Here is a 16,425-nt window from a genome sequence, read left to right as displayed (position 1 = left end):
ACATGATTTATTTTTTTGTAGTTTCTTTTTGCCAAAATTTTCCAATCTTCTTCATCCATATGGTCTACCTTTACTTCTACACACTTTAGTATTTTTTATCATCATTTTACCATGATTATTTTAAAGTCCCTGTTTGATAATCCAACATTTGAGCTATTCTCTCAATTTACTTCCATTAACTGCTTTCTGTCTTGACAACTAGTTTCATTTTCTTTTTTTGCATGTTTTGTAATTTTCAATTATAAAGTAGACACTTTGGATAAAAGTAGTTAACAGCAGAGGCTGAAAGAAACAATATTAACTCCAGAATAGGGAACAACCCTTGTATCAGTCTACTAGAGCGGGGGAGCTGCATCGATATCATCTATAGTTGAGCTGCAACTGGATTTTATTGTAGCTTTAATTAAGTTTAGTTTCAAATATTTTGATAGCAGAATTAAAAGATTTTTCCTTCTGAGAGGCTTAGGGTGTAAGCACTGGTGACATTCCCAAGATTTCTTTTTTTATAGGTGAAGCACTGACTTTAAAAATTCTCTGCTTTTAAAAATAAAACAAAAAACCCCCAAAACTCTTTGCTTTATAACCCTGCTGCCAGATTTCTGGATTGCTGGAAAATTCTCTTGGTTCTCTAGACCTGCCTCAGGCTTGCTGTATTTTGGAGATATCTCTGTCCACCACCTCAAAGGGCTTTTACTCAGTTCTCCTGCCTGACTCTCATCCCTTAGCAGCTCAAAGTACAGAGTTCTGAGGGTTGGTTTTCACAGATCTTCTACCCAAGGTCTCCTACATTTATAGGGCATATGCCTTGTATTTGGGGATGCCCTGTATCACTCACAAATGATTTCCCCTCAATTCTTCTCTGTATATTGATTCTGAGCACTTAGTGAAGACCTATGAGAAAGAGATGTCAGGTAGTTGTAGACTTGCTTTGTAGCTTCCCAGAATTTTTATCAGTTTCACTAGTCCACTGAGACCATTGCCTGTTGGGTAAAGTTTTGGCTGGTTTTTCTATTCCTTTTCTTCAGATAGTAACTATCTGAAAGTTAGTTTACTTAACTTCCAAAAAGTTAGTTCACTTTGAATCCTCAGTTCTCTGCTGGATTTAGTTTTTCTAAACTTAGACTGTTTCGGTTGTTAGAGTAAAAATGATGGTCTTTTGAGGCCTTCTACATCCTAATCCTGTAACTAGGGTGTATTTCTGTTTTACAAATCTGCTTCAATTATCATTATTCATCTATCCTGCTTTAGTTGCTGTAGCCTTAAGTGTAGTTTTCATTTAGTTGTACCATATATTAATAATTTCCTTTATTTTCTATGATTGCAATACTAAAATAATAAAGTACTACTGCACAGTTGAAGACTCAAATGCCCAAGATTTTCATTCAAATAGCAGTTGATAACACCATGACCTCAGAACTAAAACAAAAACAGAATTCTATCTCTTTTGTAAATGATAAGTCATTCTTTTTCTGCCCTGGATTCAGTCTATCTTAAATTTAAAGCATCCTCAAAAGGATGGACTGCAGGAATATTATGCTGATACATCTAAGTGTGTGTAGGGAGGGTTAGGTGGCAAGAAGGATTGACTTGAAAACTGCATAAAAGATGCAATGTACATTTTTGAGTGCTTTTCCTATCATGTTTCAGCAACATAAATCTTCAGCTTTAGGAATATTTTCTTTATATTTTATAGTTGGAAAGGCCTCATTTGATTTATATTATAAGAAATGATTTAAAATAGTCATCAATATTGAATAGCAATGTTTACCCAGGATATAGGTTTGTTTCTATATCTCAGATCTTAAAATTCGAAAGTGTTACCTAAGCTTTTAAATTAAAAACAAAACAGCATAACATGTATAGTGGTTAAGGTTAAGTCAGGGATACGCCATTTATTAGGTATTATTAGCTACTATGGGCAAATTAACCTCTAAACTTCAATGTCCTCCTTGGAAAAATTATGATAAGAATCATGTATCTACATGATTATGATAAGAATTATCATAATAAATTATGATAAGAATCATGTTGTATCTACAACAAGCAATGTAAACTATTTTTTGGAAGAATACCACTCCCCAATTCAGGCAGCACTGGATTTTTACATATAAAGTAAATAAAGTAGTATTGAAAATAAGCTCACAATGCAAAATTTAGAACATCAGAAAACTATTTACCACAAGTCACCATAAAATAGCATGTATTAGATACCTACAAACTTCAGCATGTATTAGATACCTACAAACTTATTATTTATAGACTATAAAATAAATAGGTTTAAAAAAAAACTAAAAGAATATAAGAAACTATAAGTAATAAAGACCCCATAAAAACCACCAAGGCAGATTAGAAAAAGAACCAGAGAGAAATTATAGAAAGAAAATGGTACTTTGAAATTAAAAAATTAGTTTTGGCTTATAGAGCAGATTAGACAGAGATGAAAAAAATTTATGAACATGAAAACAGATATGACTGATAAAATTCAAGGACACAGTTCATAAATATGACATTGGGGTTAAGAGACATGGAGCACAAAATGATAATGTTCTTTCACAGTAGTTCACGAGGACAGAATATACACAATGTGGGAAAGGCAAAATCTGAAAGAGAATGGCTACGAAGATTCTAGAAATGATGAAAGACAGGACTCCTCTGATTCAAGAAGCATAATAAATCCCAAACAAAATAAACAGAATGCTAGACATAGACCCATTTTAGTGAAACTGTAGTACACTAAAGACTAAGAATCTTAAAAGCAATCAGCGAGACAAACAAATCACCTACTAACAAATAACACAATGTAGGTATTTTGTTAAATAGCAACAAAAGAAGCCAGATAGCATAAAGCAATAACTTCGAAATACTGGAGACAACAGCTATCAACCTAGAATTCTAGATTGAATTATATTTACAAATGAGAGTAAAATAAATATATTTTCAGACAAACTCCAAATATATTTATCATAAAGAAATCATCACTAAAGAATAATTCAAGGGCTCCCACTACAGTGCATTTAAATATGTGAGGGACATCTTTGCTTTTAAAAATGACTAGGGAGTTTTTCTAGCAAGTGGAGGATGGGAGATATAAAAGGTAAATTTACTACAATGAACAAGAGAGTCCTATATAACAAATCTTAGTGGCCCACTTAGAAACAAGCAAGAAGTGAGATACAAGAAAAGAGGAACAAAAAAATTATAGAACATATGGATTAACTGTTAAAAACACAAAAATGATTCAATTTGGGGGATATAATAATGAAATAGAAGTAAAATATTAGAAATAGCACAATTATTGTAGAATTAGTGTCCCAAAGTCTGTGTATCATTAGGTAAAACAGTAGAACTATTGATCAGTTTTAGTCTAAAATTGTATGGATAATAACCACATAAGCACCAGACAAACTGAAAGTAAAAAGTGGCGAAAAGATGAGGCAAATATCAAGCAAAAAAAGTTAGCGTAGCCATAATATGCTAATATAGGCAATATAGCTTCTAGGGTAAAAACCATTATCATAAATAGAGACTTGTTACATAATGATCAAAAAAGTTCAACTAATCAGGAAGAAATGATAATTCTAAACTTAGATTCATCTAATAACAGTTTCAAACATGTAATAAAAAAAAATTGCTCCAAGGACAAACTGCTAACCCCACCATCATATTCAAACAGCTTAAAACATCTTTTTAAATAATAAATTAAGTAGACAACAGATTAAAATATAAAAAAGATCTGAACTAAATGAGTAACAAGGTTGAGTTAATACACATATACAGAACTCTGCAGTCAACAAATAGAGAATATATGCTTTCTTCAAATACCAAAAGAAAATCTATCATACAGAACATGTTCTTTGACAACACTGTAATTCTACAATTAAGCTGTAAAATGATAAGAATATAACTAAAACACCTACCATAACTTTAGGATGTAAAAACCAAAACTTTTAATAATTAATAGGTCATAGTTAAAATGATAAAAACATTATTTTGATTAATATATCCTACCGATATAATACGATCTCCTTTTCTGAGCTCTCCACTAAGATCAGCAGGTCCTCCAGCCAAGATAAAGGAAATAAATATTCCTTCGCCATCTTCACCACCGACAATGTTGAAACCAAGGCCCGTTGAGCCACGATGAAGAACAACTTTTCTAGGTTCCCTAAAAATAAAAAAAATATTGAATATCTTATAAATTTTATAGAGAACTTCACATTCTCTCAATGAGGATTTCCTATTGATAACTCATGCTATCAAACTACAAAGAAAGCGTGATGAAATATAAAAGGTTTTCAAAACTGTGGAGTAAAGAAATACTTTCTAAGCCTAGAAATTAGGCTTAGAAATTAAAAGGAAAAATCCTAATTTATTATAAAAGCCAAGAGCCCATGTTAAAAATCAGACATGAAACTAAAACAAAAGGAAGAAAATATGGAAATTAAAAAAATAATAAAGAGCCTAATCAGGAACTATATATGCTTATGAAAAGTTGATGTTGCACACATTTTATGACCTATGAAGCAGTCACTGCCCCTACTTCTTAGGTGGTGTAAAAGGTAGACATCCCTTTGTATTAGTGAAGGTAGGTCCTTTTTCCAGTCCCAAAGGGATGAGTATGACTAACTTAAGCCAGCCATTGCAATCCCTTCCCCCTTTGCTAATAAGGTGAGGCTAAGACCCTATTCTGGTATCTGAAAAATCATGGAAAGTGTTACTGTCACTTCCCAAAGAAAAACAGACCCTAATAAGGACAAAGCACATTTGTTCCCCTCCCCAACCAAAATAATGCCCACAGAAAAGAATGAATAATAAAATCCCATTACTGGTTTGCACATATTACAATCATGAAGGTAAGACTGCAGAGATGCCATTGACCTAGGGTTGCTACACAAACATTGGACTTACCCATCTCCAGACATTTTATATGAAATAAATATCTTTATTTCTTAAGTCACATCCATCTATCTGTTTACCTACCTCTGTTTTTCATCTGTTCTAAGATGCATCTTTTTGCAACCCCTCCCCCGCATTTAAAATCTCTGAAATCAGAATACATTTTACCACTAATGTTTCACATTTGTTAACAGTTATACAGTTGTGTGAAAACCACTCAAATGCTCTGGTAAGACCATGAAAATTCCAGCAGCAGATTATTTTAGACAACGAAATACAGGATATCACTTGAGATTAGAATGTGTCATATTTGATAAATATTTTTAAAATTTAATCTGATTTTTCTAAAACGTCACAGAAAGCTATTGGTAACAAGGCTTAACAGAAGTAAATAACTTTTACAAATGAATTTTAGGGATCCTTCCATATAATGTGTAATTAATCCTCTTAAATATTTGTCTATGCAAAACTTAAAATGTTTTCTAGTCATACATAGGTATCAGTTTTGCCAGTTCAATTATAGGGTTAACAAAATGATATTTTCTTGTCAAAAACAGCAAAACTAAATCATATATTGTTTAGGAAATATTGTATACACAAATATATATGAAAGAAAAAAGGGAATAATAAATCCAAAATTCAGGAAAGTAGCTATCATGGTGGGCAGCATAGGAGAAACAGCATAGAATCGGAGCACAGGATAGGTTTCACTATGCTGATGATGTTTTATTTCCTTGTTAGACTGTGGGCTCATGGCTTAGGGTTCTTATTATGCTTTAAACACATGTATGAATTACAATTTTACATTGGTAAATAATGCTTAATTAAAAAATAGCCTGCTGAAATCCAACAGTATTTCCAGAGGAAAATAAAATGATTTTTCAGATAACACAAGCCCATTAAAAGATGCTCAACATCATTAGTCATTAGGGAAATGCATCAAAATCACAATAAGATAACATCCCACCTACTACATTGACTATAAAACAAAACAAAACAGAAAAAAACGAGTGTTGGTGAGGATGTGAAAAAACTGGAACCCTCATATATATTGATGGGGGGAATGTAAAATGGTGTGACTGCTATAGAAAATTGTTAAGTGGTTCCTCATAAACTTAAACAGAGTTACCATGTCACCCAGCAATTCCACTGATAGGTATATAGCTAAAGGAATTGAAAGCAGGGGTGTAGTAGATACTTGTATGTTAATTTTTATCACAGAATTATTCACAATACCCAAAAGGTAGAAACAACCCAGGTGTCCATCAACAGATGAATGGATAAACAAAATGGGTTATATACACATAATGGAATATTATTTAGCCATAAAAAGGAATGAAGTTTTGATACATGCTACCACATGGATAAACCCTGAAAACACTATGCTAAGTGAAAGAAGCCAGACACAAAAGGATAAGTATTGTAAGATTCTACTAATATAAACAATCCGGAATAGGCACATTTCATAGAGATGGAAAGTAGACTACAGGTTACCAGGGGCTGGAAGGATAGGGAATGGGGAGTTACTGCTTAATGGTTACAGAGTTTGTATGAGGTAATGAAAAGTTTTGGAAATAGACAGTGGTGATGGTTGTATAATATTATAAATGCAATTAATGCCACTGAATCACACATTTGAAAATGGTTAAAATAGCAAATTTTATGTTATATATATTTTACTGTAAATAAAATCACTGAGTTGTATACTTTCAACGGGTAAACTGTATGGTATATGTATCATATCTCAATAAAGCTGTTAAAAAAATGAACCTTAGAATTACCAACTGTCATTTCTTTTTTGTAAAATTGGTAATGTGAGATAAACTGAAAGATTGCTTAAGGTTAAATTGTGGCGACGTTCTAATGGGAAGGTAAAGATTTCTGTACTTCATTATCTGGGCAAAGTACCGTAATTATCAAAAGGGAGTGATAAAACACACACAACTTTAGGAAGCCATATTTAGTAGCCAACCACCTGGTTTTCACAGAAAAATATAGAAAACATGTAGAACTGTTGTGTAATACCACAAAGTCCAATACAATACTCTAATCAAGAGATATATAGTAAAAAGATGGGGAACAATCAAGATGCTAATATAACACATTTTTTAGTTCAAAAAATATCCAGAGATTAAAAACTAGATAAGCCATTAACTATTTTTCCTCTTTACTTCTATAAATAGGCACTATTAGAAAATAACAACAAAATGACCATGACAGATCATTAGAGAAGCACAGCCTAAAGACTAACAGCCTTGAAAATTCGTATCACAATCACAAGCACTATTCTTTCTGCTCAATTTCATTCCAAACATAATTACCGAGCATCTATTAAATTAAGTTCTCAACGTGGTTAACTCTTGAAGAAGAGGACAAGAACAAACATTCCTATATGATCTTAAAGAAATTACTGCCTAAAGTAAGAAGTCTGACAAATAAATAATTACAATTACGAAGGTTAAAAAATAATTGTAATAATAATGCAATAAAAAGCATACGAGTAAAACAGACATTAATTAGTATATATTTAATGTTAAATGCTATGATTAATATGAAATACTTGTACAAATCATAAAGGCTTGTATTACCAAGCAAACTGTAGTGTTTTAATACTATACTGAATACTGTGAAAAAGATCTAAAATAATTTTTAACTTATTTTTTTTTCTCAGTTAAGAGTTCTTTGGGATTAAAAACAAAGTTAATCTTCAAACAGTAGTGCGGTTAGTAATGTTAGATGAAAGTAAATTTTAGGTGTCAGGATATCAGGGATATACAGCAAAGAAAATACCACTTGTTGAATTCTGAACATGAATATAACTGAAAATAAATGCCATAATATATGGTATATATTAAATAAAAATACATAAAAGTTAGTTTTAAGTATGCATAAATATATTTTGAACTTTTACCTAAGCTAATTTCTAAGGATAATTTACCAATCATTAAAAACAAAAAATATTCAATGAAAAGTAGTGATTTACTTGAAATATAAGATATCTCTACATTTCAGGCTCTTCAATGAATGCTCCAATGAAAAAAATTAAGGTTTACGTTCATCACTGTCAATAAAATTTTTCAGTAAATTCAATAAAATTATGGCTATCTTACTTGGCTGATTATAACTCCATGTAATAGCTGGCTTTATGTAAGAAGAATGAATGTTCAGTTTCTTACCGTGTAATTTCATCATCTCCAAGCATTGCTTTTGAAACAGGTGAGTATCTGGATGGTGATGCTGGTGTCTGGCCCAAGTAGGAAGATGGGCTAACATGGTTATCAACAGGCTGAGAAGCAGCTTCAAAATAAAGAAAGTGAAAAATACTTGAAAAATGAAATAAGCCATTCAGTACCACATTTTTGAATTATTAATTTAAAGGTTAACGTCATATTCACTTATTATATAATAGAATTTAGTAGAGAAGATTTATTTATCAGGTTAAAAAATCAGACAGGTTTACATTTGCAGGTAAAAACTAGCTGGTAAAAACTAGTTTAGTCATTCAGATCAGTAAAGCAAACCTATAAAAACCAAATTATTAATAGTCGGTTTGTAGTTCAGCATGTAAGAAGCTTGGAAGTCATCACTCTGTCTTCACAAAAACTAAACAGCTGAACAAACTGAAAAAAAAAATATCAACTCTTCTTTGATCCTTAATATAAGGGAGGTCACAAGGCAAACCACTGTCCCCTGAATTGTAGAGACTGGCAGGCAAATACAGAGAATCACAACCACAGCAGAAACCTCTGTGGGAACTACTGCTGGGGCAGAGAATCCTGAATCGTAATTGACAAATTTCTGGTGGTAGTTTTGACTCAGAGTCAAAACTCCAGGGGAATCCTGTCATACAGGGTCCCCATAGTTTTCTAAATTTTATCTCCTGGATTTCTATTGGCTCTCACAGAGAATATTAGAGAAAAAAAATCCTCCAGTGCTTCTGGCAGGGGGAAGGGAATAGGAACCATTTGGAATACACAGGAGTGTTCCGTTCTTCTCAAGAGTCTGCCCTCAGGAGAAACTATTAACCAGAGCCTAACCTGCCAAGGTTTTTGGAGTCCAATGGACATCAGGGAAGGTAAATCACCAACTCACTCTAGCCATCCAGTCCCACCAAAGGGAGGGAGGGAGAATACTGAGAAACACTGTTAGTTCACATTCCAGAGACACAACAAGCTCACTAAAAGGCTCACACCTAATCATAGGACTAGAGAACACTTTCCCTCTCCCAACACCTCATTACCACATCACTAAAGGCCTATCTACAGCAGTTCCTTTTACCATGTACATCATGACTAGCTATCAAGAAAAAAATTACGAGACATGCTAAAAGGCAAAAACACAGTTTGAAGAGAATGAGTAAGCACCAGAACCAGACTCAGGTATGGCAGCAATGTTGGAATTATCAAACCAGGAGTTTAAAACAATGATTAATATGGTAATGGCTGTAATGAAAAAGCAGACAGTATACAACAATGGATGAATAATGTAAGCAGGGAGATGGAAATTTTAAGAAACAAAAAGAAATACCAGAGATCAAAAACACTGTAACAGGTGAACACACAATGTGATATATAGATGATATATTACAGAATTGCACACCTTAAATCTATGTAACTTTGCTAACAATTGTCACCCCAATAAACTTTAATTAAAAAAAAAACTGTAACAGAAATGAAGAATGCCTTTGATGGGTTTATTAGCAGTCTGGACATAGCTAAGTAAAGAATCTCTGAGCTTGAAGATATCTCAATAGCAACCTCTATTGAAGACAGAAAATTAAAAGAGAAAAAAAAGACAAAAACCAAGCCCTCCAACAAAAGCAGAACACAATATCCAGGGACTGTGGGGCAACTACAGAAGGTGTAACATAGGCATAATGGGAATACCAAAAGAAGGAGATAAAGGAATAGAAGAATATTTGAAACAATAATGCTTAAGAATTTTCCCCAAACAGTGATGGACACCAAACCATAGATCTAGGAAGCTCAGAGAACACTAAGCTCGACAATACCAAGGGAATTACACCTAGGCATTATCTTTTAAAAACTATCCAAAAAGGGGGGGAAAATCCTGAAAGAAGCCACAGAAAAAAACCCATCTTAATGACAGAGGGGCAAAGATAAGAATTACATCTGACTTCTCCTCAGAAACCATTCAAACAAGTGTGTGCAGTGAAATATTCACTGTTAAGAGAAAAAAAAACTTACCCTGTACCCTGTGAAATTATCCTTCAAATGAAGAAAAGACATTTTCTTAAACAAACAAATACTGGGGGAATTTGTTGCCAGTATACTTGCCTTTTGAAATGTTTAAAGATGTTCTTTAGAGAGAAGTTAATAGGTCAGAAACTCAGTTATATATAAAGAAAGAAGAGCACTGAAGAAGGAATAAGTAAAGGTAAAATAAACAAACACACACCTTATTTTTCTTATTCTTGTCTGACAGATAACACTTTGTTAAAAATAATACTAGTGGGCCGGCCGAGTGGCGCGTTGGTTTAGAGCTGGCTTGGGACGTCAGCTCTGAGCAGCAGGGCCCCGGTTCGGATCCCACATTAGGGCCAGTGATGCTGCGCCCTCTACAGCTAAAATGGTGAACAACAGCTCGACCTGGAGCTGGGCTGCCATGAGTCGCTAGTGACAGTGTAGGCTGCAGCTCCTGCTGCAGTGGGCTGCCATAAGCTACCGTGAGTGGCCGGCAGCTGGTGTGAGCGGCCAAGAGCTTCCATGAGCGGCTGTTCAGAGGCCGGCGACCAATCTGCCTCACCCGGGAAGAGCGCAATGATAATACCAACATGGGCCAGTGAAGCGACGCCCTGCACAACTAGACTGAAGAACAAAAAGGACAGCAACTTGTCTGTTCCCCTTCCCCGATTCCCCAAAATTGTTCCCCTCCCTCAATTCCCCAATAAAATCTTAAAATAATAATAATAATATTAGTAATACTGTATTCGACTGTGTGTGTGTTTATATACAAGTCGAATGTCAGCAATGATACAAGTAACAGGAGGACTTCAGACTATTTTGAACTCACACTACCTGTGAAGCTGTATAGTGATATTTGAAAGTAGACTTGAATTACTTGTACATGTATATTGCAAACTCTAGGACAACCACTAAAAAAAGAGTAAAAAGAATATGTGATACGCTAAGATAGGAAAGAAAAATGGAATCATATAAAATGCTTAATTAAAATCCTAAAAGGCAGAAAAAGAACGGATGATAAATATAGGAACAAAGAACAATTTGTACTTATTAATCCCTTCACCTTTTTCACCCATTCCCCCCAACCTCCCTCCTATCTGGCAACCATCAAAATGTTCTCTTTATCTGTGAGTCTGTTTCTGTTGTTTATTTTGTTCATTAGATTCCACATGCAAGTGAAATCACATGGCAGTTGTATTTCTCTGACTTACTCCACTCAGCACAATACCCTCTAGGTCCATCCATATTGTTGCAGATGGCAACATTGCATTCATTTGTATGGCTGAGTAATATTCCATCGTATGCATATATGTACCACTTCTCCTTCATCCATTCATGGACACCCAGGTTGCCTCCGTATCTTGGCTATTTGTAAATAATGCTGCAACTAACAGGGATGCACAGTCCCTTTGAAATAGTGTTTTAGGTTTCTTTGGAAACATACCTGGAAGTAGAATTACTGGATCCTTCTTTGTCTCTTTTAATAGCCTTTGTTTTAGTCTCTTTTCTCTGGTATTAAGTATTGCTACTGTTTTTTTGGGGGTTTTGTTTCCATTTTCATGAAATATCTTTTTCCATCCCATTACTTTCTGTCTGTGTGTGTATCTTCCCATCTGCAGTGAGTCTCTTGTAGGTAGCATGTGTAAGGGTTTTGTTTTCTTACCCCTCAGCCCTCCTATGTCTTTTGATTGGAGCATTTAATCAATTTACATTGAAAGTAATTGTTGATAAATATGTAGTTATTGCCATTTTATTATTCATATTTTTATCTTCTTCTTCAAGAAGTCCCTTTAACAGTTCTTGCAATACTGCTTTGGTGCTGATGAAGTCCTGTAGATTTTTCTTGTCTGGGAAGCTCTTTACCTGTCCTTCAAATTTAAATGACAGCTTTGCGGGGTAGAATAATCTTGGATTTTATGTCCTTGCTTTTCACGACTTTGACTATTTCATGCCTATCCCTTTTGGCCTGCAAAGTTTCTGTTGAGAAATCAGCTGACAATAATATGAGAGCTCCTTCGTTACTAACTAGGTGCCTTTCTCTTGATGCTTTTAAGATTCTTTCTTTGTCTACCTTCTGGCATTTGAATAATGTGTCTTGGGGTACGTTCATCTTGTTTGGGACTCTGCATTTCCTGGGCTTGTAAGTCTATTTCCTTTTCCAGATTAGGGGAGATTTTGTCATTATTTCTTCAAATAGGTTTTAAATTCCTTGCTCTCTCTTTTCTTCTGGTACCCCTATGGTGCAAATGTTGGTATGCCTGATATTATTTCAGAGGGCCCTTAAACTATCCTCATTTTTTTTGGATTCTTTTTGCTGCTCTGATTGGGTGTTTCATGCTAACCTATCCTTCAAATTGCTGATTCGAACTTCTGCTTCATCTAGTCTACTGTTGATTTCCTCTAATGTATTTTTCATTTCAGTTATCATATTATTCATTTTTGACTGGTTCTTTTTTGTGTTTTCCATCTATTATGTTTCCTATCTCTTTGTTGAAGCTCTAACTGAGATCATTGAGCATCCTTATAATCAGTGTTTTGAACTGTGCATTTGGTAGGTTGCTTGGCTCCATTTTGCTTAGTTCTTTTTCTGAAGCTTTGTTCTGTTCTTTCATTTGGGACATGTTTCTTTGTTTTCCCATTTCGGCTGTCTTCCTGTGTTTGTTTTTATCTTTTATGTAGAGCTGCAATGTCTACCATTCTTAGTGGAGTGGCCTTATGTAGTAGGTGACCTGTGGGGCCCAATGGCGCTGTCTCCCTGGTCACCTGCCGTGTTCTGCAGGTGTATCCCTTGTGTGAGTGGTGTGTGTCCTCCTGTTGTACAATAGTTAAGTCTTGGTGCTGCTGTTTGAACATCAGTGGGATGGACTGACCCTCAGGCTGATTGGTTGTGAGGTCTGGTCATGATTACAGTGGAGGAGTTGTTGTGCAGGGGCTGACCCTACAGAGGAAGATTCACTTTAACAGGGGTCTGGTGCCTTCCCAGTCTGCCCCTTCAGTGTGTCAAATGCAGAGGCAGCCAAATGGTGCTCCAGTGCAGTCTGAAGTCAGCCACCAGGCAGGTGTGCCAGCCCTGAAGACTCCTTGGTACGGCCTTGCAGCAGGCCAAATTTAGCCTCCACCTACATCCTGCCTTAGGCCACTTGGCATGAGCCACAAAGCAATCTGCAGATGTCTTCCCCCCACACTGGGCTTGGAGGTGCCTGTGAGAGGCTAAGCTTCAAACTGAGGCTGGCTGCCATTAGTGCTCGGCTTGGGGCCACTTAGCAAGAGGTAGGGGTTCATCTGAGGCCAGATGATGCTTGTTTGGGGTTTGTTAACCTTTGAGAGATTTTAGCAAAGTCTGCAGCATGAGCCAAGACAGGCTGGTTGTTGCAATGACTTTTTAGATACACCACCAAAGGCATGATCCATGAAAGAAAGAACTGACAAGTGCTAGACTTCATTAAAATTAAATGTCTATGCTCTATGAAAGATACTGTTTAGAGAATGAAAAGACAAGCTACAGACTGGGAGAAATATTTGCAAAAGGTATCTGATAAAGGACTGTTAGTCAAAATATACAACAAACAACCTGATTTTAAAATGTGCCATTATGTAGAGCACAGCATACAGAATACATTCAATATAGTAATAACTATGTACGGTGTCAGATGGGTACTAGATTTATTTGGCTGATCACTTCATAAGGTATATAATAAATGTCTAATCACTATGCCATACACCTGAAACTAATATAATATTGCATGTCAACTATAATTGAAAAATAGAAAATAAAATATAAAAAAGGGCCAAAGACTCTTTAACAGACACCTTACCAAAGAAGATATACAGATGGCAAATGAGCATACAAAAAGACAGTTCACATCATATGTCATCAGAAAAATGCTAATTAAAACAATGTGATACTGCTGTACATCTATTAGAATGACCAAATACAGAAAACTGGTAACACCAAATGCTGATGAGGATATGGAGCAATAGGGACTCCCATACTTTGCTAGTGGGAATGCAAAATGGTACAGCTACTTTGGAAGACAGTTTGGCAGTTTCTTATAAAAGTTCATATTCTAATATGATCTAGCTATTGCGCTCCATGGTATTTACCTAAATGAACTGAAAACTATGTCCACACAAAAATCTGCACACTGAATGTTTATAGCAGTTTTAATCATAACTGCCAAAACTTGAATGCACCCAAGATTTCTTCAGTAGGTAAATGGATAAACTGTAGTACATCCAGAAAATGGAATATTATTCAGTGCTAAAAAAAAAGAGCTATCAAGCCATAAAAAGGTATGTCAGAACCTTAGATGCATACTCTTATTACTACATAAAAGAAGTCAACCTGTATCGTTCCAACTACATGATATTCTGGAGAAGGCAAAACCATGAAGACAATAAAAAGACCAATGGTTGCCAGGAATTCACGGGAGGGAGGGATAAGTAGGTGGAGTATAGGCTTTTTAGGGCAGTGAAAATACTCTGTATAGTACTATAGTAGTGGATACATGTCATTATATGTTTGTCCAAGCACACAGAATATACACACCAAGAGTGAACCCTATCGTAAACTATGGACTTTGGGTGATAATGATGTGTTCATGTAGGTTCATCAGTTAACAAATGTACCCCTCTGGTGGGTGACACTGATAATAGGGGAGGCTATGTTATGTGTAGAGGCAGGTGGTATATGGAAATTTCTATACTTTTGGCTTCATTTTGCTGTGAACCTAAAATTGCTCTAAAATATAAAGTCTACTAAAAAAAGTCTACACCCTGACGCCAGGTTTGATCTGTCAACCCAATTTATAAAAAATTATTCTTTTTAATCCACCCATAAAACAAATGCACCATAAAAGTGAAAATAAAAAATAAGCAAAAACTATCTATTGGTTAATTTTCAAACTCATAAATATCACAGATAGGTTGTAATTATAGCAAGAGCTAAGGACAGAAAATTATTAGGCTATTCCTGATCCAGGTAAGCAACACATCTCAGTTGTAGCTTCCAAAATTACAACATACCTAAATTATTTGCATCATTACAGAAACACAGAGAAATGAATATTTAACTTTCTTGAAGCTCTAACTATGATAAAGTTACAAAGCATTTAAAAATATAGCTGTAACATTTATTCTTTAACCATTAATCTCTTCTTTAATTATATTACCGAGTATCATCTATGCAAAAAGCATAATAATACATACTGGGAATAAAAAAATGCAAGGATCATTAGTTCAGATTACTAAAATGGCCAGATAAGTAACATAAAGGAGTGAAGTGACCTGATAGAAAGACAACAGGTTATGACTGGAACTGGTATACTGGAAAAAATGTATGCTCTATCAAAAGGAGGCAGAATCTATACATTTCTATCTCTCTGTAATCATACAAAAAGGAAAACATCTACAATGTCTATTGATAGTATAGGGCTTGAAAATATAGTGTTTTTATTTTATTTTATAGGTTTCCAGGATCCCCTTAGCACTTGTTTCCTGTCCAGTTCATGTATATAAGATGCTCTTTTGTATTTGAGCCACGGACTTTCTTCCAATGGCTCTTGATTTTGAAAGTCCAAAGTCTTTCCTAGGTGATAATGGAAGAATGTCTGTGATTTTCAAGGGAATTGGTATGCTGCCCTAAAGCAACCGAAACTCATGTGAACCTCTACAATCACTAGCTTTTTAAAGTCCAGAGTTTACTGATTTTGACTCAAATTTCTTTGCTGCATTATCAAGTCTGGCTGGAACAACAACAACAAAATAGCTGGATAAGAAATTCAGTCAACTGCCCAAGCCTGAAAATGTACCTTTCTTTTCCCCCTGCCATATCCAGACTGCATTTATTCAATGGATCCTTTCTGGAGGAGTCATTCTCACATGTAAGGCATAATATTTCACACAGCAGAGACTCAAAATTAATGTTCCTAACAGTGAAATGACAGCCCCAAAGAAGAATAAAAAATGCAATGCTATTTCCTATATCTAAGATTCTAGGTAAAAAGATTTCCCAAAGAACTACAAAACAAGGGAGACTAATTTATTGTCCTTAGCTATCAAGATTAATTCCCAAGCCCTCCCAGGTTTGGGAGAGAAGTAGAAGAGCTTGAAGTAAAAGTGGTAAGAGATCTAGGACAAAACCAGAAGTTTAACAGCGTTCCAGCTGAAGAGAATGTAAGTTAAAAGTGAGATGACATATAATGCAAAAGCATGAGCATTTTTTTTTAAAGTTTTTTTTTTTTTTTTTTTTTTTTTAGCTGAGCCATCCTGCTACCTGTTGGCAGCTCAGCGGCTGCTCAGCTCAGGCTGGACTCGAACCGCTGTT

General features: G+C 34.9%; 1 protein-coding gene across 17 annotated transcripts in view; it reads right to left on the bottom strand.

Annotated features, from left to right (window-relative positions):
- Positions 1-16,425, bottom strand: part of DLG1 (discs large MAGUK scaffold protein 1) — a 248,247-nt gene that overhangs the window by 73,916 nt on the left and 157,906 nt on the right. For all 17 annotated transcript variants that reach the window (XM_019651456.1, XM_019651484.1, XM_019651466.1 and 14 more), the window contains 2 exons: positions 8,073-8,193; positions 4,009-4,165 (listed from right to left, as the gene is read on the bottom strand). In XM_019651456.1, coding sequence (XP_019507001.1) covers positions 4,009-4,165; positions 8,073-8,193 — 278 coding nt within the window. The remainder of the gene's footprint in view (positions 1-4,008; positions 4,166-8,072; positions 8,194-16,425) is intronic.

The sequence above is a fragment of the Hipposideros armiger genome, unplaced genomic scaffold (genome assembly GCF_001890085.2).
Source record: "Hipposideros armiger isolate ML-2016 unplaced genomic scaffold, ASM189008v1 scaffold_8, whole genome shotgun sequence".
In the NCBI taxonomy this organism is placed as follows: domain Eukaryota; kingdom Metazoa; phylum Chordata; class Mammalia; order Chiroptera; family Hipposideridae; genus Hipposideros; species Hipposideros armiger.
Note: the sequence above shows the minus strand (reverse complement) of the source record. Positions and strands in the feature narration are given on the sequence as shown.